General features: G+C 36.5%; 1 protein-coding gene across 2 annotated transcripts in view; it reads left to right on the plus strand.

Moving 5' to 3' along the window:
- LOC106950539 (glucocorticoid receptor-like) overlaps positions 1-25,360 on the plus strand; it is a 59,442-nt gene that overhangs the window by 20,456 nt on the left and 13,626 nt on the right. Inside the window, exons 3-4 of one of the 2 annotated variants that reach the window (XM_015037462.1) lie at positions 16,825-16,994; positions 20,218-20,244. In XM_015037462.1, coding sequence (XP_014892948.1) covers positions 16,825-16,994; positions 20,218-20,244 — 197 coding nt within the window. The remainder of the gene's footprint in view (positions 1-16,824; positions 16,995-20,217; positions 20,245-25,360) is intronic. The other variant, XM_015037463.1, reaches the window with a different exon arrangement.

The following is a 25,360-nucleotide window of genomic DNA, read 5'->3' on the forward strand; positions in this document are numbered from 1 at the left end:
AAGATGCAACCTGACTTATCAACTGCTCATTTATTTTATGGCCCTGAGCAGAAAAGGCTTCTTTATGTTTTCTCAACAAGGTCTTTTTCTTGCACACTTGGGAAGAGGAGTGATGGTGAGGAGAGGCTGTTTATTTGTTCTCGGCTTCTATTTTTAAAATGATATGGGCTTTGTTTGTTTTACCTGATTATTTGTTGAGCATATCTTAAGATATATTTAGCCCTTAGACAGAAAAAGAAAAGAGTCTAAACAAACACCCCCATAGAAGTTGAAATTCTCCAAAAATAAGTAAATTTATTAATTGCAATTAATTTAGAATACTACAATGTCTGTAAATTAACACTAGCAGGCACACCGTCAAGCAGTCCAGTGCAGGAAAAACAGCAGACAGAAAACTTGGCCTCCCAGTGCATTTGCAGTTCAAAGTTCTGTTTACTGGCGCCTTGGAGTACTTCCATACTTTAAACCATCTCTAAAAATCATTCATAATGGGGCTCATTGGAGAGTAGTCAGATGCTTTTTCACCATGTTTGTTTTGAAAGATTAGCACAGAGAGAGCTAGCTGATCACTGTGGCTGAAATTAAAGGTACAGACACACAAATACGGCTGCAGCCTGCTGGGCTGAGAGTCTGCACACACAGCAGTTTTGATAAAAATGCTTTAAGTTTGGTGTCAACATTTATTGTGACAATGATAAATGAAAATTCTTATGATAAATTTATCACAATAAACAATATTATAACTGCACACCCCTTTGCAGGTATAGTGTAGATGAAGATGATTTTAAAGAGCAATGTGACCTTTTTTTCCAGTGACACATTTTGTGAGGCAGTGAAGTGAAATTATCACTGTGAGAAATTATAATTTTCCTCAAAATCATCAGTATTACTATTGGTGGCAAACCTGACACTTATGCTCTTGAGAAACGTTTTTATAATCATGGTTTCCTCTTTCTGTGGAAAATGTAGGTGCCTTATATCTTTTAGCCATTCTTCAATGAAGGAAAAATGAGAGAACATGGCATTCAAGTCAGTTAAATTTGTGTGAAGATTACTTGAGAAAAGAAAAAAAGAAATCTTATCATGACTTGCTCATATCTGCAGTGTGAGCAATATTTAAGGTGTTTATGACAGCTTAAACTGTGACATTTAAGGCTGGAGGAGGATGTTTATCACAACACACAGTGAGCAAGATAATTCTCCAAACTGCACGGCTAGAGAACTACAGGAATTATTTTAACATCAGATTATGATACTGCAACTCAACATGAATTAATTTGAAGACTTTTGCACACCCTTTTCACTCATCTAATAATTATAGAGGACAATGGGGCTCTGTCCTTCTTTTGGCTGCAGATTAGACAAGATATACAAGTATAATTGATTAGACGTTGTGGAAGGCACATTAAGGTATATTTAATAAGATTTAGCGCTGAAGCACAGATGTTGTTTTAATATCATTCTTTTTAACTAAGGTAAATCATTTCAACTAATGATTCTGCCAGATGACTTTTTTGGGGGGATGTTTGGGAAGAGGTAGGCAACTGCATTCTGGAAAAATGTGAATACCAGCTGAAACAACAGAGTAGTAATCTTGTGCGTAAACCTCCATGTGTTGTGGTTTAACAGAACTGTAGTCGTAAAGTAGAAGTTTTAAGAAAATAGTTTCCATTTTGCAAACGGTTTTTGTATACGTCAGCTTTTTGCTTCTGTAAATCCTGGAGGAGTTGTCAAGAATGCAGCAACACACACACAGTGTCATTGACTAGGAGGCAAACTGGGCGTAGTTTGAAGAGATTTACGGAAAGAATGTAATGATTATTCTGAATTCTCTGGCATAAATGCATTTCTTGTTTATGCTAAAGAAAAAAAAAACAGATTTTATGTAGCATGAAAGTAGTGCTGCCTCTCCCCAACCCGTTGCTGTGCAGTCAGTGTGTGCTGAAAAAAAATAATTCTCCTAGAAGTTGCCCTCTGTTGAAAGAAGGATTAGACTGGCTGTTTGACAGTATTTGCATTTGCCTAAAAAAACAAAACCAAACAACGCTTACAGGCCTGACCTGGATACTGCTTCCCTCAGGTAGCAGTATTCAGGTAACACTGCTTTACTGCATGTTTGCAACAATCCAAGAAAGTTACTGTGTGGGGGAGTAAAATAAATAGCATACAGCATGTTATTTATAAGGGCAGAAACCTAATTAATTATTTAACCTATTAAATCATTAATTACTCATCAGCTTCTTATTTACCCAATGTTACATTACAAAATACTATGAATGTGTGGTTTTCTGTGTAATATGCCAAATGCAATTTACTATGTAACTAAACTCAACTATTTACTCTAATTAAAGTAAATTTTTTTTCTGGTTTTTCATCAAGTCTTGCACCACCATGTTGAACTGTTAAAAATTGAATATTTCTATTTCTTTTATTTAAAAAAAAAATTCTAGCTAGCTTTGAATTTGAAAAAAAATAAAAAAATTTGAAAATAAGCATGTCACTTTGTGCAAGTGTGGTATCATAAACCCTCGTTTAATTTGGAGAATTGTCATGAGTTGGAAGACAAAGGAAAATAGTACAAGTACTGTTAGGACATGAAATGTCGCTCTCAAATTCTTAGAAACGTGATAATAAATAGGAATGCTCAGAAATGTCAGTTGGTGGCTTTGATTTTTTTTTTTTTTACCTAAAACTGTTTTACTTCTTAGTTTGACTACATTTCATCAGAAGGAAAACAAGCTCAGAAGGTGGAGTTCAGCATACCTTTCTTAAAACATAAATCTCTTTTTCATGATTATATTTTTCTAAAAATATTTTCATATTTACTCAAGTCATTCTATGTCAGAAAATAACACTGAACAGAAAGTCTAATTCCCATGTAAGTATGGAAGTGAAGAAAAAAAATATGTCCTAGATGTCCAGATGCTTCCCAATTAGAATGAAGTGCCAGAACAGGAAGCCTGTCTCTCCTTAGCAACACATGTTGACCCAAAATGCGAAGGCCTCAGGAGCGGTGAGCTCTGATGAGCTCCAAATTCTGCAGACAGGAGCTCCTGTGGAGATTAAGGGAGAAGTAAATGTTCGCGCTCGTGTGTTTGTGTCACAGGCGAGTTAATACATGCATCCTCTCTGGAGCCCACCACTGATGCATTTGTTTGAAGAGATGCTGCTTTATTGTGGTTGATCCATTAATGTTGACCTGTGGTGAAAAGTGCTGGTTTCACCACTAATGGTTTTGTTTACCTCCATTAAATCAATGCAGCAGATGCTGTGTTTTTTTTTTTCTTTTTGTTGCCACACAGTTCCTGAGATGAAGTAGAAATTCATCAGTGTGGTGATGCATTGCCTATATACTCATTTTGATTTTCCATTTCTAAACTACATATGCTAGTTCAAATTAAGCCTTTTATCTCTAAACATACAAACTAATTTATTGATTTTTTTGCAAACATCAATGTCTGGTGTTCTAATATTAAATTCGTGATGTTTTATTCTATGCCTCCAAGCATTTTCAGCTCTAAACTCTGTTGACAAAAGCAGGCATAATTTCCCTTCATCTTGTGGCTCAACACCGTGTCTGTGGATATCTAGATCACAGTAACGGGAGCAAAACGTCAGTTCACCTACGTGAAACTCTCCCCCCGCCCCCAGCCAGAGCCCAAGCTCACCACTGCGTGGATCATATTCCAGCGGGGTTCCCATAGGAAGCAGTCATGTTAGGAGAGGAGGCGTTTTGGCCTGCACTGCTCCGTTCTGTTGTCAGAACCGACCAAACTTGGCTCGTTTTCTCTCTCTTTCTGTTGCGCCGACTTCTGCTGGATCAGCTTTTATTGCTTCATCCTGTTCTTCTGTTATTTTTATCTTAACTACCTCATCTATCTCAAAGTGTTCTAAGAAAACGTCCCAACTGTGCACACGGTTCATGAAATTTCAGTTGTGAAATCATGGGAAAATATTTTTGCAATCTCATATATTTATCTTATGTAGTCCCCTATTACTTTTGTGATGTACACATTTCTTTAGTCTCATTTAGTTTTCACCCGAGGCAGGAATGGGTAATTGTATTTCACCTTGTTAATGATTGCCTTCTTTCATCATATGTGCCGCTTTAAGGGCAAAGCTTGTGGTTGAAAGTGAAGACTCAGACTTTAATATCTGACAAATAAATCTAGCAAGAGAAAATTTAAAGGCTGCTAAGATCAACACAGAAAGCAACAAGACAGTCTCTCCTTTTAGTTCTTCTGTCATAAGTTTTCTAACTGTTCAGGCTAAGAAAAGGCAGCGCTCATCAGAGGGCACTGTGACAGTCGAACAAACATTGCATCAGGCTTCAAATTATTGAACAATATTTAACTATGTGTGGTAGCAATGCACAGTTTTGTGTGTCATGCATTGGACCTGAGTGGAATCAAATGGAATACATGGCTAATAATTTGCATTGTGACAACTGGGTCTACTTAGATCTTAACAGTATGAGTAAGGATTTAGAATAAGATGGGATTATTGGGTTAAAACATAGCGGACATTATTCTGTAGACACAAGAAATCAAATTGAATAAGACTTCCAGTTCTCCAATGCATAGTATAATGTATAACATAAGGTGTATTCAGTTGAAATAGAAAATTGTTGCAAAAATATTGAAAATTAAAGCCAAAATTAAAGTGTGTACTATATGTTTTATTGTTATTTTGATCTGGTTGTATTAACTAGAGCAAAAACAAGTTATATACATGTATATGTGCTGAATTAATTATTTTAGATGCTTACAGCACAGAATATTATTAGTTATTGTATAACCTTCATAGGGTAACAAATGTAACAAGCTGATTAGTGATATTTAATTTACTTGGTCGACTGCTTAGTAGTTTGTCAGTGGAAACAATTTTATGTTAGTTAATTTCCATGCAATGACTGTCCCTGGATTTCGTAATGGAGCTTTGTTGATATTTCCTAACAACCAAATTTGCCTCGCTACAAAATTTTTCCAACGCTGAATGTTCTCCCCCAGTCAGCCGCTCAATGAAGCACAGCAACAAGTGGGGGAGGGTCAGCGCTGTGGTGAATCCTGCTCTTCCTCTGGTGTGTTTTGCATGACGGCTAAGTCTGCAGGATTCTGTGGATTAGTATGGACCAAAACATGAAAGATGTATTACACAAAACGTGAACACATTAGCTTAAATCCCCAGCAATTCTAAGTTTACTGTATCTAAATATATTATTAAATGAACTAGGAATTCATTTTCTAAACTGTGTTCCAAGCTGAACCACTTTTTTGATGCCTGATGAGGACTGCATACAAACATTTTAGAGAAATCCCTTGCATCTAAAATCTTTTATTTTCTTTAACTATGACTACATTTTGTCTTCTTCTTCGCTGCGCCACTGAATCTGTCAGCCTCTGAGTGCTTTGTCAGTTACTATTCATGAAGTTGAACCAACTTGGCAACGTTTAATTTCTCACCGTCACTTAAAAGATCAGATATGTTTTATTAAAAGTCAAAGAAATCCCAGGTTTGTGTAAATCTGAACTGCTTCTTTATTCTCGCTCTCATTCAGCAGCCTTTGCACCCACACAATTGGCCTCTTGCCCTTGCATGATTCTCTCTTTGAATGTCAGCAGAATTCAGTTTGCATCTTCAACTCTATTAATCTTTTTGCAGACAGACATGGTGGGCGTATGTAAATGTAACCCTCCATTAGTGAGCCAAAGCTTTCACTGCTGCTGCTGTTTTAGACGTTCCTCTGAACTCTTGCCCACTTGCTCCAACAGCTTGCCCTGCATCGTCTACTTTACAGCAGCCACAAAGGGCGGTGCAGGTGTTTTTTTTTGTTTTTTGTTTTTTTATGAAGATGATTGTAAAGTCCATCAAAAAAAAAAGGCTGCCTGCTGTCCACAAACTGAACTCGGTGACGATGTAACAGCACAGATGAAACGGAGAGATGCTAACAGGCTGTAATGTAATCGTCTACTGAACAACAGGAGTCACTGTCATCTGTTCAGCTGATGCCAACGGTAATTTTATTGTGGTTGCTTTCTTCACTCAGAGGCTAAAGCGTATTCTCATGAGCTGCCACTCAGATGCACATCAGATTACCAGAGTTTATGGTCTTTAGCAACGGTGTGCTGACATTTAAGATTTGATCGGGTGCTTTGATTCTGTTTCAAGCCTTTATTTTGTCTCAAAAATAGAAAGAAGTAGGATCAAGTGAAACAAATCTCACACTCGTTTCCCCTTTTCATTTTGTTTATTTTATTAATCCCAGATGGCAGACATCCAAGTTATTACTTGGTTGAAATATGTCTTGTCATGTGAGTATTTGTAGTATGAGTAGGTTGTTTTAAAATTACTTTAATGTTTAGAAATGCACCAGTTTACAATTGGCCTTGTCTTTGCATCGAGCAGTCTTTATCTTTTTCAAACAATCAAGCATTTTATTTCTCAGAATAATTTATTTAGGATCAATCAGGGTTAAATTAACGTGGATAGACTCTAAGGTGTCTATAGAAAGTAGTAATGGAACCAATAATTAATTTTATTAATGAAACTAAAGTTTAATAATTTAGATAAACATAACACAGAATAAAGCAAAGCTAATAAGCCATTAAAGCTAAGGAATAAAGATGCTCTGCTGCTTCTATCCCACAGCTACTCTTAGATGCTGAAAGGAAAAGTTTCATAAGCAGGAAATTGAAAGTTCAAAATATTGTCAAAGCTGATGAGAAATTGTTTTTTTTTTTTCTTCGAATAATCCTGAGAAATACCTGCATTCATCAGACTGGAAAAAGAAAACAAAAATGAAAGAAGAATCTTAAGTCCTAGAACCACGTTCCATCTGTTACATTGCAACTGCAGAACCACCAGGAACGCAATTAGAAAATGATTCTGCTTTTCATCAGATGTGCTTTATGTTCTCCACAGACTTCCATTTTTGCGGAGGTGGTTCTGCTAGCTTTACATCTCTCTCTCAGCTGAAGGAGCTCTCAGATCTTCTGCTCCAACAGGGAACTTGTTTGCCAGGTTTTCACTCGGACTATGTCATTTTTTCCGTTCCTGGTTGTTGGACGTCTTATTGGCTCATTTGTAACTGGATCTTCAGTTAGAAACATCTTGAGAGAGCTCTTAGCTTTGGCCATTCATGGCTCCTTGGTAATAAAGCATCTCTTTGTGGGTCATCAGTTGGGACTGAACCAGCTTGCACCGAGTCTATAAATTGGTTTCTAATTACTGATAGAGTTCAGCTGGTGCCATGATCTTCTGAGCTTTTTTGGCAACTCAATTTCTTTATGTGCTCAATGCCTTTTTTATGGTGTCATTCTGTTTTTACCCATTGTTTAATTTACAACTTTCCATGCATGGACTAGATGGATTGTTGTCTGGTCAGAAAATCAAAGTTGAAGTAACTGACTGTGAAAACGTTACACATGAACACATCAGTTTTGACTTTATTTTTTTCTCTTCCTGCTACTCAAGCTACATTATTTTTTGGCACAGTTTTCACTTAATCATGATCATTTCACACCTTTAAATTGTGAAAATGTTTAAGCTGCCAGGGTCATCACTTGAAAGTTTAAATTCTAACAATTCAAGCTTCTATGACAATGATAAATATTTATGCCGTTGCGGTAAAACACAACCACATGCTGTGTATTGGCTGTAGGTGACCGCTGTAATTCAGCAACAGAGAATCAGCCATACAAACCTTCACAGTCTTATAAACACTGTAATTGTTACTGCCCTATGATGCTAACACAATTATGAAAATACTAGTGGAAATAGAGCAGTTTAATTAATCAGGAATTGCGTGAGAGTTAAATGGTTTTCTTTTGTTACAATGAAAATGGGAAAGAAAAAGTTGGTGAAAAGGGAAGAAAGGACGCTTCTTCTGCGTAATTTGTGGGGGCTAAAGCATTTAAAGTCCTAAATGAAAGCTAATTACATAAGAGGAGCAGGGGAAATGGGAGCTCTGCACCCTCAGGGCCCTGGCCATCTATCTGATTTAAGACACACAATGTGCCAGCACCAAATCGAATCTGCTGGGAGCAATTGAAGGTTCCCTCCACCACACACACAAGCACACTCATGCATTTCCTTGCGTCAAGATAAGGTGAATAATACAGACGTTAGAGCGGCAATGGCAGTCCCTTTTCAATTTTCTTTTTTTTGAAACGGATATTGTTGAAAAATGATGGAATGTTCTCATTTCTGAGCAGACTTTAAAATAAAATAAAACATGTAACCAATGTTCTTAGAGTACATTTTTTTTATTTATTTCAGGTCAAAATTTCAGCTAAAATTGTTTGAAATCAACCTTTTTAGGGCTAAAATACTGTTCAATGACTGTAACACTGTGGTGTCGTTGGTATATTTCCAAATTAACAATTTTTTGTTCATACCCCAAATGTCCATTCCTTTAAACTTTGAATTTGGGCAGAAAGTGATTGAAAATGCAGCCAAAGTCCAACAAAAAACAGTAAAATAATTCCCTGGGAACTGCTGATGAACTTCTCCAGTTTGCAAAAACATTCGTCTTCCTGGAAGCGACTGTAAAGAAATGAGGGATGACACCAGTCTTTTGCCTGAAATTTTGTGTTTTTTATTAGACACCATGAAATAATCGGAAGACTAATGTTTTGTAATCAGTGTAGGAGTGAATTCTCTGAACCACAACTCCAAAATAGTTAACAGTGTTTTTGCAAATCTTCAGTCCAAGAGATTCTGCCAAAGAGTTGGGGGAGGGGAGAGAAGCTGAAATACTCTCTGCATGCCTGCAACTTCAACTTCTTGTATTCTTGTCTATCTAAAACAAAGATGATGTTGGACAGAATAAGTTAAGCTTAATAGTTTTTTTTTTTTTAAATGTGGCTTTAATTTATGGAAAAACAAATCCAGATCTGATTTACAAAAAAAAGAAAAAAAAAAGAAAAAGAAAAAACCTTTTAGGTCTATACTGTGTAAACTAAAGGAGCCATAAAATGTTCCCTAACTAAAATGAGTGTGACAGAACGGATCATTTATATTTTCCACTGTACATATTTAGTTAGAGATATAAACTCGATTCGCTCCCTCTGGTCTAAAGCATGTGGCCCAGTTTCCTGTATTGCTCCACATTCCAGCTGAGCAGAAATTCGCTCCAGGGATCCAACATGTGACCCCATCTAGCCTAAACACGACCATTCTCAGGGTGGATCAGTAGATGTTTTGTGGAGCTGCTTCTGACTGTTAACCTTTGTTCTTAGTGCTATTTTCTGTTTGCCTGAACAGTTACAGTTGAAATACGGTTTTCTACTCTTCTTTATGGGATTCAACATTAATTTTAGCAACATATCCACTTTATTGTTGGACAAACTATATTAGTGAACTGCTGCGTTCCTGTCTGCCACAACATTCTGCAGCTAGTATGTCTCTCACTTTTTCTTCTTCTGTTTCCCATAAGAGCTAATTTAAAATCACCCCTTCTTAGCCCACCGAATGATTGTAATGTGTAATATGTTGCCCCATATTTGTTACATGTTTGCACCATATCGTGTTGCCATGGTGTATTTTTAGTCCTTTTGCTGTGTTGTCGTAGCAGAGAGGAAAACGACGCTGAAAAGAAAGTGACAGAGCAGAGTGAAAGCTTGCACTCGGTTCACCGACGAGCCTCAGTGGAAATTTGCCCTAATGAGTTGTCATTGTTGCCGCTTGGTTAATGATTCTTCATGGGTGTGCGTCTGTTGCTGGTGTGTATTTTTGAGCACAAGAAGAAGAGGATGAGTAGTGGGATGGCACAACTGTCACTTGACGCGGTAGAGGAAGTCAACGCGCTTCCTTGAATTACTAGTTTTTCCTTTCTGAGGGTGACTCACTCATGTTGACCTTCATGAGCTCACAATGAGGCAGTGGACAGTTTGCTGCACATGTCAGAGAAGTTTGAATGAATGATGTTTTCAGTATTATTCAGATTTTTTGCAAGATAAAAACATCATTTTCTGTAGTCCTTGTAAATTATAATTTTTGATTTGATTTATGGATTTGCTTGCCAATTATTATCTATTTTAAGTTCATTCATCCACCCAGGCTTTCTCCCAGAAAAAAAAGAGGTTTTTCACTGACAGCAGGGTGTAGGAGATGCAGACACGCTGATATTTCCGACGGGTGGGCGTCTGAGTGTCGTGCTTAGGAATAAAAAAAGAGGAAAAGACTGAGCTGTTATGCAATTGCAATATGATTTACAATGTCAGTTTTCATATCTGCACGAAGAAAAACCCTAATCAACAAACAAACTTGAATGCATGCGCATTCAAGTCTCCCCATTAGTGTCACATACACTCTTATCTCCCGGTAGGTGAGTTGGATAATCTCATGACTCGCCTGACCTCCTCCAAACTCCCTGCTGGCACTGACGGTGGATTGGCCAAGAGGCCTGGGTGGGGGTAGGGATGGGAGGCGTCTGCTCCAGCAGCAGTAATAAAGCCCGTGTTATATAATCGTAGCAGATGAGGCGGGATATGAGGGGGAATAGGAAGGAAAGGGGGGGTGGAGATTTAAACAGAAGAGGAATGAGGAGATTTGTCGTGAAATGGATCTGGTTCAGATAGAGAAAGTGAGGATTATAAAAGACAGGAAAGAGATTCTGCAATAGAAACTAAAACTTGCACCATATTTAAACTAATTGCATAATTGCATAGCTAATCAAATTGTTGTCAAGAGTGTCTTTTAAAAGAGTTTTATATAAATAAAACTTTGCAAAGTTTTAAAAACAGGGAAGTATTTAAACACAGACAATGCTAACATTGTCTGTTTTGTTTTAAACTGCATGCTACTTTACTTTGCACTAAATTATGTTCTTATAAAGGAATTCAATACAAAATGTATTCAGTTTAGAGATAGCTTGAGACACAACTTTTTTTTTGTTATAAACCAAACTTTTAAACAAGTTTTTTGCCACCTTTAGCCCTGATTTAATAGAAGCAAAGAAAAGTTATTTAGACAAAAAAAAAAAATTACAATAAAACTTGACACAAAATGGATGTCACCATAGTTTCCATTCACTGATTGAGGCAAATAATTAATTCTGGACTGTGTGGTGAACATGCAGCTTCTGTAAATTGCGATGTGGTTCACAACCATCTGCTTTCCTTCAGTTAAATAATAAGCAATGTCTTGATGTAAAACATGTTTGTTTTTAGTTCTGGTAGCTTCAGCATTAGAATGATATGACTGGAGCTGCTCTGTCACCAACTCTCTGCTGTACCAGAGGATATCCATCTACAGATATAACATGAGTAATACTACAGTAAAACTGCAGATCTGCACGTAAGTCATCTAAAAAAAATTAGAATACAACAGAGGGAGGAAACATTTACTGGCAGAGGCATTTTGGGTAGCAAAATGACGTGTCAAAGATCTGGCTGTCTGGGTGTGGGAAAATAAATGTGTGTGTATTTATATGTGTGTATCTTAAACAAGTTACCAGCCCTCGCTTAGTACCAGAGGCACCGCTGGGAAAGCCCCTACTATACACGAATAACAAGAACCATGTTTTGCAAAGATGTGCAGATGTGAGCAAACAACAAAACACTTTTAATAAACACCAAACAATTTCAGCAAACAATGTTGTTTGCATAAAATCAATTAATGCATCATATAAGCCACTGAGATGGAAATATTGGTTCTAAATACATGAAACAAAGATTTTGGTTTTATCTGTTTATTCAAATTTGGTTTATTCTTTGGCAGTAAACATGAGCAGATATCCAAAACAGAATATATTCTGACGTAAAAATATACACAAATACTGAGAAAAGTGACTATTATCATTTTATCTGTCATGTTATTTATTTGAGACCTTTTCTTTTTTTTACTTTATCTTATTCACACATGTAGTACACGTACTTAAACCAGTATGTAAACAGCAGTTGTTGAAATTCACACAAAAAAGGAATAGATACATTTTCATTTGCATGCTATTGTTAATCTTCAAAGATGTAAAAGTTTTTTTTTTTTTTAACCAACGCATTTCGCCTGCGGAATAGCTGTTATTTTTATGCTGTGATGACTCCATGCTTTTTGTGTGAAACAAAAACCTGAAGCTTTGATCTTGTTGTAAGAAAGAAAAAAAAACTTGGCTTGCATTGGTTCCCACTGTAATAACTGCTACAGTAAATGATTCTCCAGTGACATAACAGGTCAGCCCAGTTCAGTGCCTCTTAATAGTTTCTGCAGAAACCTTGTTTGTCACGGAGTGTCATTGAGGGCAGTCTGACTTTTCAAACATATAATTATATAATTATCTAATCATATGAATTCTGTTTAGAATTTTTTTTTTCTTATTCAATTTTGATTTTAACCTTGTTTTGAATTGGAATTAAGTAAGAAATGATACTCTTAAGGCATTGTTTGACTTAAAAGGAGTCGTAGCTGCAACATTTATGGATGACGTGCTCTCTATTTTAGTCTGATTTGAATGGCTTTGGGGCCAACAAAAGTAGAGTATAGTTATAACCAGGGTAATGTGATATACTTGCATTCAAATAGCATCTTCTTTCTCTGGCATTTTTGGTTCACAGGTAAATGAGGTATATCTGTCAGAGGGTTAGATTCTCAAAGACTGCCGTTGTTTGGGGCTCGCAGTTTGGGTGAAATGTTTGCTGCCCCTTTAAGTGATGTAAAAACCGATCTGTAGGAATAAATAGTCTTTTAGTGATTTCAATGGCAGTGGTTTGTTAAGATGAAAAGATCGTCAAAGCTTACACAGACAATATTTCATTGTTACAGTAACAATTTCATTTTCAGCACACGTAGTGAGCCCATGTTCACACTGACAGAACAGTCAAATAGAGGAAAGAAATAATTGGTAACAGAGTTGAGTCAGATTTTTGAGTTTTCGGGTCTCAAAGGAAGAAAAAGTAATTGTGCTGGAAAAACAATAAAACACAGCTGTCTTCTTCTGTTCGTGCAAAAATCTATCACTCTGTGAGTGAGTGCACTTACTAGATTTTTCCGTATGTTTTTTTTTTTTTATTATTATTAGAAAATCACTTTGCAGTTTTCTTGTTTATCAGTAAACATTGGCCAGGTGTCTGTGTGTCACAGTTTGGGCTTGTGCAGCAGTTTTGCTGAGCTTTGGTGCTCTATGGTTCCATTTCTAATGAGGTTTGAATCGGCTTGGAATAGTTCAGAGCCGCAGTTGATGCCTCAGTGATGAGTGGAGCATATGAGCGAGGCATTTTAAAAATGTTTCATTCATCATCGCCCTGTGGTTATTTTATGACCAGGTTTTTAGTTATTACAATGGAGCAAATAGAATTACGTAACTTTTCTATTTAGTCATCGAATGCATTTTAAAATTATAAAGCCAAAACTGGGGCATCATATTGAAACCAAACATACCAAACTCAAAGTAATTTCCGCCACTTCGTATGCTTGAACTGTTGGTGGTTTTATTTGATCTATTCTTTTGTTTTGCAGTTTCTAAGTACTCCAGAGGGAGCCCTCATGGGTCAGCAGCCACCCGATAATTAGTCTTCATAGCATATTCAGTTTAATCCGACCAAAGTTGTCAATAATGAAACAAGAGTACATCACAGTGTACTGTTACTGCCCCTCATGACAGAGGTTAAGAGGGTGTTTTTTTTCTATAAACACCATTCTTCTCTACTGATGATCCATTGTTACAACCAGCATGTTTCAGAAGGCAGCAGCTAAGATTCATAGACTGTTTCTAAGCATTTACTGTGTACCATTAAAATTATTTAATTGAATGAGGCCACACCTTACCGCAGTGGGTAGTAACCTGAATTTATCTCCTACTGGGTTTCACATTTCTTTGAATCTGAGTATGCTACTATTAATAACTTCCCGATATTTTTTCTTCTTGTAAATGTGCCCTACAGTCCCATTTATGTTTGTGTGAGTCTGTATGTTTCCACGTTTCTGTCACTTTGCTGCTCAACCTAAAATCATTTATTCAGTGACGCTCTCTGTCAAACCGCCAGTGTTTTTAATACTGGGATTAGATTACACACAGGTGGACTGTGTTTACCTCTGAAGGCAATTAGTTACTCTAGATGATAGAGGGATCTGAGTAAAGGAAGCAATGCAAAGCACCACGTGCAAAAACATACCTGACTGTTTTAGGGATTAGCAGCAATTTTTTGGTCCCATAAATAAAACTGGGCCGATGTTTTAAAAAACCTGATCTTTATTTCCATATTGTTGCCTTCCATGTATTTTTTTCTGGAGGGGAGAGTTAGGCTGTGTGTTTTGTGTTTGACCATGTGACACTGTGGTGTGTTTACTTTAAGCAGAGAAGCAATGTCAGCAATGTGGTTGTTTTTTCATTGTATCAGAAGGTTAGGGAAGTATATATGTAAATATTGGTTATCCTCCATAATAGTAATAATGATATTAGATATAGGTCCAAATCTTTAGATTGGTGCGTCCCTTGTAAAACTATGTAAAAAACATGCATCATTTTTCTTCCATTTACACCCTATTTTATTATGGTCTGTCACACAACGTCTCAGTAATGTGAAAAGAAGTTTGTGGTGAAACACTGTAAAAAAAAAAAAAAAAAAGTTCCAGGGTTATAAAAACATGCACAATTTTTATTAAATAAGCATAAATTTGATTCCAATTGATATTGGACGAGTTGTGATGTGACCGTCATATGGCAGATTGTAGTGAGCGAAAATGTGTGTTAAATTTGACCCAGATTCTTGATGAGACTGTTAGCTACACTAACAGTCTCATCAAGACAGAACAAACAGTACAGGTTGTGGTTTTAAAAGTTTCAATATAGGCCACATTTAGTCATTTATCTTCCTAATCGTACAGCTGTTTACGTGTGAGGGTGAGATTTAACCTATGTGCTGTGTTCTGGGTTATTATGAACGTGAATCATTTTCTCTACAGACCACAAAAATAAACAAACAACTCATCTATATTCCATATTTTTCTGGTTAAGGGACTGCTGTCTTTCTGAAGTTAGACCATGTGATCTATAAACTAGAATTGTTTGCTCCTGATGTTGTTAATGCGATGGTGCCACTTCCTCTTACAGACTCTGTCAAATGTGGTTGACTGTTACTGGAGATTGTCAAAATCTTAGCATTTGCAGTTGTTTTGCTTTGGAAGTTCGTGTCTGGTCTTCTCGTGCCAGGAGAAATCTTTCCCACTGATACAACATGGACAAACATTTTTAACTCCTTCCAAGATCCACCATTTCTACTGTGTTTTGTTACAATCTAGTTTACTCAAGCAAGTATCATCTTTCCAATGAGAAGCAACAAAACACGTTGTGGTGGTTTGAAAAAGGATCAGAGATCAATGTTTGAAAAAAGTATTCCTTGAACTTGTTTGTCAAGTTCAACCAAAAGCTTAAATGTATTTTATTCAGACTTTATGTAAAAACAGAAATTAGTTTATTATTGAGTAGTTAGGAAGAAAAATTAGACATGTTTTTGCAATTAAAATCTGAACACCGTAGCACCTGCAAATCTGTTTCACTATGGAGCTGGTGATGTTTGAGAATTGTATTCTTTCCATTTCCTGATGGTGGATTGAACTGGGATCCATGAGATGTCCGAAGCTTGAAATAACCCAACCTGACTTTACCTTCAACTTAACTCTGCTTAAACTTCTCCACATCTTCATCCTTGCATCCCTGATGTGTTCCTTAGTCTTATTTTTTTCTGATGTTCTCTATAGATAAATTTCTTTCACACTAAAGCTGTGATTATGTTGCAGTGAAATTACATACAAATGAAATATGTTTGCAGGACATTTAGGGGTATCAGAGTAGAAGGGACTGAATACAAACTGCATGTCACTCTTTTCAGATTATTTGTAAAACATTTTGAACACCATGGTATTGTTTTCTACTTCACAAAACGTGTGAAGTATAAACTACTTTGCACCGGTACTCTATCATAGGGTCCTGGTGAAAAACACTGAAGTATTTGCTTACAATGTGACGAAACGCTCAAAAGTTCAACGGGTATCAATCCTTTGGCTTGTTCCTTTATTTGTACATAAAGACCTACTTTTTTGGAACCAAGCTTAGCAAAGTGGTTGCTTCATAATTTTAATGTGCATTCTCTCCTGTGTGCCACAACACAATAGAGGAGAGTTTGTTTAAGTCGGTCAAATTCCTGTCTTAATCCTGCTACGCATGCTGCTGCTACAAGCTAAAATTCACTGTTTATGGTGACTTAGGTTTTATGATGCGTGGTAGAAGTTATGATAACTTCAATTATTACCAAAGAGAGAATGACGACCGCAAGTGTAAACACAGCAGGATTTAACAAGGGTTTAATAGGCATTATAATAAAATTGCAGGCATGGCCTGAGATTTGGAGCTTAGCTTGTGCACAAAAACACTGTTGCTGGAGATAAGCTGCATGCTGTTTGGCTTATTTGCTTTCATATTAATGAAAACAGAAGCAGCAAGCTCATCAAAATAAGAACTCTATTAATTATGTCACATAATGAGTAATTTCTTTCTCCCCACCAAATAAAAAGGAAATAAAAAAACATAGTGCTTCAATTTTTTTTTTCATTTGCTTCACACATTGTGACCAATATATGCTTTTGTTCCTAACATATTTTTTTTAATCTTTGTCTTTTGAGAAAATAATTCTTCCTGTTTGTTCTTTGTAAGCCAGGCCTATCAGAAGGACTTCCACGTCTCCTAGCAACAATACAACATGCCACTTTTTATACCTGTAAATCAGGCTTCTGCAGGCTATAATTTTCTTGTAAACTAGCATATTTTTATGCATAGCACACATTCTGAGCGTGTTTTTTTTAACCCCACCCTCTTCTCTGCTTTTATTCCAGCTCATCAGCCAGAACAGGAGAGAGCAGCAGCACTGCCGTGACAGGCCAGTCCAAGCCCGGTGGGCAAGCCCATAAGATCTGTCTGGTGTGCTCGGACGAGGCATCAGGATGCCATTACGGGGTGGTGACCTGTGGCAGCTGCAAAGTGTTCTTCAAGAGGGCCGTTGAAGGTTAGTCCTAGATACCTACCACACACTGATCACACTTCACTGATTTCTCTCAGACATGACTCACTGTTTGGAAATGGTTACGATTTTCCTCCGTAAAAGCACAAGCAGTCTTTTTCTGGAAATATGTGACTTTTACACCAAGCTATAGTAATGTATTTTTTTGCGTGTCCATTTGTTAAACATACAGCACATATTTGAAGGATTCAACTGTTAATAGCTTTATCACATCTACACTTTTTTTGTTTCTGCAAATGTCAGTGCTAACTTAGGTAAACCAGCAGGTAGATTGTTTTACTCCTGTATATGCAGTTTTGTTATTTAAAATTCTAGTTCCGGCCTCCTATTTCTTTCCTAATGTCATTGCAGAGATTCACAAGTTATTTTAAAAAATCATCAGAAGTCTACTAATTAAAAGACAATTAAATAATCTAATCTTTATAATCAAATTTAACTAATGGGATTGTCTAGGGGTTGAACGGTTCGCAAAATCTTTATTCAGTTAATATCGCTATAATCATGACTTCAATTCACCTTTTCGTATTTTGTTAATATTACATAATTGTCAAACATCACAGATTGATGATCTATGTAGATTTTAAAAAATCTTATTCTCAAAGACATGTCCTGTAGTTTTGATTTTAAGGCTGGCTGTGATTTTTAAACACTAAGTAATGGGATATCGTTGATTAAAGAATGCTTACTGATTTGGTAAAAAGATTTAAAGAATGTTAAATTTATGCTAAATTGCCCATTTTTAACTCTAGTTGAGGACATTCATCACAAAGATTCAACCCACTTCCCGTTATTCCTCATTAGGTATTTTTTATAACTTAATTGTGCCAAAGCAGAATATGTCACAGCAAATTTAGCATAAGCCAGATGAACGCCATATGAATCTGCTAACCTGAGCATCATATCCTGGTAACTGTGTTTCTGTAATAGCTAAATGTTTTTGTCAGCTTTGGCACAAGGTTGCAGTTTTAATCCATTCCAAGTGTTTGACAAACAATTTCATTCACAGAGACAGAGAAGTTGAAGAATAATTTTTTATTACTCCGATGCAGCAACAATAGGACAACTCAGTAGAAATGGTCCCATCAGCAGGGCAGCATGATGATTAGATGAGCAGATGCTGTAGCACAAATGGGACACCAGAGATGGATTATCATTCAGTCTGACGGTGTAGATCCACTTCATTCTGTTTGAAATAGAGTTCCTGCTATTGTTTCCACTCAACGTGAGCCTCCAAACACATGTTGGTTTTTTTTATTTTTAGTTAATACGCTAACCTGTTCGGTACAGATTTCACTCAAACTGAAAATGAACCGTTCCATCCCCCGTATTATCCTACAGTAGACTAAATGGATTCTTTTTATCCTTGTCACAAGAACTTCTAATATCATCTTGTCGAGTTTTTATTTTTCTAGAAGATATTTGTTTTGCAGTCATGAAAATATATTGAGAACAAAAGGAATGCAGCTGACAGACGATAAACATCTATTGGGTCTATTGCTTCTTTCTGGATTACTCTGTGTTCTTTCCTGTGCTTTTACTGTTTCTGTCTTTTTACAAGCTGTCCCTGTAGATGTGGTGTTACTTTCTGGATGTTTTGTTCCTCACAATTGATCATTGCTTGCACTCATCAACAATTGGCTTGCAAAGCCTTGGTGAATAATAAATAAGCTAGTCCCTTAATTCTTATTGATCCAATGCTGACGCAGTGCCCACTGCAAAGAGATGACCCTCACTAATCCTTTTCTCCCTGGTTAAGAGACCAGTGGCCTTGTCCTGCTTTCACTCTGTTTCAGTTGCTTCCTCTGTCTGCTTCCACTGTAACCGCAATTACCATTTCTGGTGAACAAACTTGCTTTCACAAATCATTGCTCCTTATTTTACATGTTTGTCTGGCTTCTGCAGGATCCGAGTACACATGCTGTTAATGCAAAAGATTCTGAAAACTGGCACATGGGACATTGCTGTCACAAAACTGCTAAATTTTCTGGTTTAGATTTATTTGTCATTAACAATACTCAAGAACTCAAAGACTAAAATATGTTTTCATGATGCTTAAAAAGTAATAATAAATGCTGGCACATTATTTCAGGTCATGTTTAAAAACACAAAGCAAAAACTGCCCGAGTTCAGCCTGAAGGAAGTCAGAGACTCGGCCTGCCAGAGTAAAACCCATTCTTTGAATGAGTGTAGACTCGGAAGAGAATGTGCAATATCTGAAAGTGTACCTATGTAGATAAGCCCTGATTATAACATAAAATATAAAGTAGCTATAGAAACAGCTGAGTGAAAATGCTCTTAAAGTAAGCTTGTTCTTAACATGGCAAGTCCCTATTCATCCAGTAATTCTTCCAGAAGAATGAAGTAAAACGACTGCTACTTAATTACTGCAAAATTCCTCAGATGATTGCAAAACATGCCTCACAAAACACTCAGGGATGGGTCTGAATACCTAAAAAGCAATGGAAGGGTGGATCTGAAACCACACAGTCACTGAAAACTCTTAGTTTAGTTTTATCTGTCAGAATATGTCAGAATAAAGCATCGTGTCAAATCAACAGGGTACCTGACAAAATGTGTTGGTAAAATAAGATAAAATCCTGTAGACTTTTAACAGTTCACACCTTACGAAGAGTAAAAAAATAAATAAGAAAATGCAGAAATATTCATTTAGCATTTTCAATATTGTTGCTAAATAAAAAAGCACAGCAGTTCTGAGGAATTATTTTCCTAAATCCATATAGCTGCCCATATATATTTTTTCCATCCTTAAGTTTTGTCATTCTGGTATAAACTACCTTCTCCCAAATCTTTAGCAAACAGAAATGGAGAGACAGTTATTATTTTTAATCTCCAGATTTAAAGGTTCCAGTTATTTGTGATTTAGAAAACCTATAACAGTTTGATCATTAAAGTACAACTTTTTACACTTTAACAGGATTTTATATTTGAATATTCTTCTTTGTGTCTTCAAACATGAGCATTGAATATGAGCTTATTTCTACGGTACTAGAACTTGCATGATTTTTTTTTTTTTTTTTTGCTTTGCCTGCTTATATGATGTCGTGCTGGTGTAACCACCGATGGGACAGAACTGAACTGTCGCTTTATTTTGAAAATAACTGCCAATAGTAGCACTGAGAAAGTTATGTGTGTCATTTTTGTTTTTCTCCCCCTTGTCTGTTCTCTGCTCATCATCTCTATGGTGAAGGATGGAGAGCACGGCAAAACACAGATGGTAAATAAATGCACTTTTAAACTGCATTAATAATAGTAATCATTGTAATTGTGATTATGATGAAATATGTGTCACTTCTGATTCGCTCATGTCCCTGCATTTCTTCAGCACTAAAATGTTAGCAGTCTGCCTACACATGCACACAAGCCTCTGCTGCCCACTGTCTCTGAATGCATGCAGATCTTCTGACTTGATGATTCAAATAAGCGTTGGTTTCCTCTTGCCCTACTTCACCTCTTCTTCTTGATTAGCCTGGGATCTCGGAGTTGATGTTACAACCACCCTCCATTTCACTTAAACCTCTTCTGTTGACCCACTTTATCTCCGGAGTTCGGTCTATATGCTGCTCAGGTGTTTAAAAAGGCTCATGTTACAGAATGTAATGGTAGGACTTTTGAGCTATTGTTCAAAAGGTTTCTGGGTCATTTTATCCCTATTTTGATTTGTTTACTTAGTTCTTAGTTATTGAATTGCTTCCCCTTACCCAGGAATCAAAAATATGACTTAACTGATGTTCTTGCAGTTACACAAAGCTAAGTTCTATTTCCCTCATTTAAAATAAATAAATAAATTGAGGATTATATTTCATATTATTGCACCCATTCATATTTTCAAATTTGGTATCTCTGGACAATGAGGGAATCTGGACTCTGGTCAGCAGATCAGAGCCAGATAAAACACTTAGCTGGCACATTTGACGCCACAGATGGTTGTTTACGTTGGTGATTGAGATGGCATTCTGTCACGTCAGTGAAGTCTGCAGATGACAGTCTCAGTAACGTCATTTAGTGTTCACAACACCGGCCCTTAACACTGATGACCAATCTGAATTATTTTCAGAATTTTTCAGGCTGCAGTTTGTTACATTATAACTAGTTTTACATGGTTGCTATTATTTTTCAGTTGAAGTATCACCCTACAACTAAAGGCAACCCTGTTTTAATTTTTTTGGTCAAAACATGTTAGTCTGTTAATCAAATTGGTTTCTTAACGCTTCCGATAATGCTGGTAGTACTAGCATTATCAGATCTGTGTCTCTGTCCGTGCAACCGGGACGTAGGTGAAGCTGTGATAGAAATCTTTGGGTCTCTGCTACATATAGGTCATCTCATATTTACTAATTAGCAGCAATTAAGTCTACACATACAGACACATACACGGGAAGCTAACCTTTAAGTTAGCTTCCTTTAACTTCAATAAGTAAATAGTAAAAGATGGGTTAGCTTAAATTTATTTAGTTAATAGGATTTTTTTTTTAAGGGTGTCAAAGATTGTGGTACCAGAACTTATTTAAAAAATGACTAAAAATTAATGTGGGCTTTTTTAAAAACACTGGAAAATAAGGAAGAAACTATGATTGGAGAAAAACAAGTGATTTTGCAACCATTTAACAGTAGTCCTTATGATTTTGTAAATTGGGATTGGGCTGCTATGATATTTGCATATTGAGTAAAAAAAAAAATCCACAGCATTACTATTACTGCAGCAATGTAAAACTAATTTTGCTTATCACAAACAAAAGTTTTTTTTTTATATAACACGGAAAAGCTACAATTATTTACTTAAAAAACCCTTTTTATTATTACATTTAAAATAATGTGAGGACATTTTTGAGGTTTTGAAACCATGATTTTCTTTGGTATCTCTTAAAACCAAAAACCAACTCATGACTTCTGTGGTAATGAACAAGATGAGGCAAGAAGCAATTTTCCTAAAGCCATTTCCTGTCTTATAAAGACAAACATGCTTTTCTTTCTTAAATAGCACACTCTCTTGTCTTTCCCATTTTGAAAATGTGAGAATTGGATCTCACTTTCTTTTCTGTTTCATGCCCCAGACAAGCATGGATAGATTGGATTACTAGATAAAAATGATCAACAAAGTATAAAATCTGCATTACTATATATAAATGTATAAAGTTTTGTTCTATCTGGTGTCCAGACTGCACTTCACATCAGCCGCCATCACTGCAGGAGGAAGCACCATTAAGCTGAGCTAATCATTTGCTTGTTGTCCCAGATTCAGTGTTTACTGATGATCAGGAGATCCAGGCTGCAGCGCTACTAGAGTTGGTGTTCAGACAGAATGTCTTAACACGTCATTTATAGGAAATTATTCTAGCTGTGACTCATCTTGGTACAGCCAAGTACTGTTGAGCTTTGCACGTTGTGTGCACAATCACAAATGATCGGTGATTGCAAATTTAGATGCCCAAAGGGTCTGCATGACTTTGATTCCTTCTAAATAGTGTGCATCTATTATACCTGTAGCCATTAAACACAAATAGTAATGGGATTGGTCCTACAATGAGTTTGCAAAGTGAGTTTTAACAGTTTGACTTTGACTCCACCTGGATTATGACAGTCCAGGTATCACAGAGTTAAGCAATCGTGGAGTTCCTTAAAGAAATTTGTTTCAAAGAAACAATGGAAATCTAATCTGAAAACAAGAAGCTAACACCTAAAATATAGTATTTAAAATCAATGATTCCCTTTGCTTTCCTCCACTTTTTCATATTGCAAACATTTTAACTCTCTGTATGGCCACAACTGTCTTAAAGATTAAGCTCCAGTTTTTGGAGACTCAAGACTTACTACATTAGATATTTAAAAGGAAAACAACAGGTTTAAACCCAGTGTAGACCTGTTAAACTGGGTTTAAACAGGTTTAAACCCAGTGTAAACCTGTGCTCACCAGTTCGTTAACCATGTTGTGGCCAGATGTTTTTGTGTTTTTTGTGTTTTTTGTGCTGGCAGGTGAAGAAAATGCATTTCCTTCATGTTAAGGATTTTTTTCATGTTTCACAAATAAATTACACATGTTCACTTGCTATAAAATCTAATTGTCAAACTACAAATGTTGTTAAAAGGTTTAACAAAAATATGCTTTGAAAGCTGAAAACCAAAGTCAAATTTCTTCTTTGTGCAAACAGACTTGGCCAGTAAAGTTGATTCTGGTTAAGTTTTACCAGCAACACCTTAGTCTTTTCTTTCCACCTCTAGATTCCAACTACTCCAGAAATGTTCACATCCTCTTATAAACCACCATGAACATTAAAGAATGCAATTTGGTTGAAGACATTGCATCTGGCCCTGGATATTTCAAAGATCTGCAGTGAGACTGTTATTAATAGAGCAGTCATTGTGGTCCCAAAGGGCTTTTTGTTCAGGCAATGCATGACTTTGAATGCAGCCTTGTTTCTGTGCAGATGACGTCCCTGCAGTCATGCTCAAACTTCACAGTATGAAGCAACACAACTCCTGCATTAGCTACATGCTTCTCATTGCATTGCAGAAGCTTCTCATATCTACCCTACACTGAAAAGGGATACAGTTAGAACTGCATAAGCCTCTTTATTGCTGTTTGAAATGAGCTAGTAAGATTTCATTTACACATTTAGTTGCAGCACTGAACCTTTAGCATAAATTCTTATTAAAAACATTAAAGTAATATTTTCTAGTCATGCCACATAATCAACACATCTTGCACACTGGCCTTGGGGTTGAACAAAATGACATATTCCAAATAAGACTGTACATAGATTTATTTTGTTATCTCCATCAGACATTTCCTCTTTTATTCTTGATAATGTCAGAACAAAGTCTTATAAAAGAACAAAATCTAATACGGCGCACCCCAAACTAACTGGCTCACCTGGTAAAGGTGAACTTTTATTGAGTAAGTAATGACTTATTGTTTCTGCCAGTACAGCATATGGCATAACTCAGAAATCAAATGCTCTTATCCACTTTTCAAAGTCGTTGGAGGTAAGGCAGATGTGTGTTGAAGCAACTTGTCGAAAATTGCCCCCAGTGACGGTTAGAGCAGTTATTAAGTTTTACATCAACTGACAAACAAGGTTGCATGAAAACCAATGTTTATGACTACACTAAAAGAGAAAAAGAAATAAATCTCCACAGTTCACTTTTGCAATCGGTGCAAATCATTGGAAGGGATTTTAGCTGGAATAGGTGAGCCTAAGATCGTAAGGTAAGCATTTAAAACATCAGAAATATGAGGAACGAACCTGATGCCCTCTGCTAAGTATGATAGAGGATCAGTGATGATGTGGCTCTGATTCTCTTCGCAAGCAAAGATGCGTGACGTCATGATAAGTTTTAAATACAAGAGATTTCAAATATGATCTTTGCTGTGAACTTTTGTTTTTGTCCTGAGGTTTATTTCTTTATACCTTTTCATGATGTCACACAAGTAAATAAAATACATCCATGTATGTGGTTCCATTTAACTCAAAAGGTTTGAGTTAATCAGTCCCAGATTTACAAACAATGACATTATCTCAGCTTTTGCAAATTGGATTAAGGGATTATAATGTTGCTCTTTGTCAACCGAAAAAATTAAACAGTTTGCTCTCTTTATTCTTCCATATATATATATATATATATATATATATATATATATATATATTTGTGACAGTCCTAACTGACCTGAAAGTGAGTGTAAAGGTTGTTATTTTTATATAATGTATGTATATCTGGTTTCAACTGTGTGCGTTGCAGTGTCTCAGCAGCTTGTCTGCAGCTCATTGTTGGGTTGGTGACTCATAAAGTCCAACAATTATATTCTGTTTGGGTGAATGTGGCAGTTGGAATGCCGTTGGACGGGTCTCGTAACGAAACTTTAGCAGATGAGCGAAGCATGGCTCTGTGGTGCTGGACGTCCTCATTTTTGGTCCCCATGTTGATCCTAGTAGAGAGGAGATTTCAGCTACTTCCACCTCGCCTTCTTCCGGGTTGAGCTCCATCACCTGCATACAGTAAAAACCAGATAAAGTTGTCCTGTGGCTGAACTGATGCAGTGATGCATCATGAAACTTACCTCAACGTTTGCCAAAGAAATACACAGCCAAGGTTTTATGAGCTAGCTGTGTTTGCAAAGCATCAAATCAAAAAGGATATTAAGAGGTGATAATAACATGGTGTAGAAATATTCCCCAGATGGGCTTTACTTTATTGCACAAGCAAAAAGGATATCTACTGAATTTCTTCCCTCTGGTCACACATCTATCACTGCCTCCCTTTTCTTATTAACTTACTGCTAATCAAAGACTCTGTTATGTTTTCTTTTTTCTCCCACATCTGTAGTGGTTATGGCA

Source organism: Poecilia latipinna, unplaced genomic scaffold (assembly GCF_001443285.1).
Source record: "Poecilia latipinna isolate Pla-1442-1.1 unplaced genomic scaffold, P_latipinna-1.0 Scaffold406, whole genome shotgun sequence".
NCBI classification, from domain to species: Eukaryota; Metazoa; Chordata; class Actinopteri; order Cyprinodontiformes; family Poeciliidae; genus Poecilia; species Poecilia latipinna.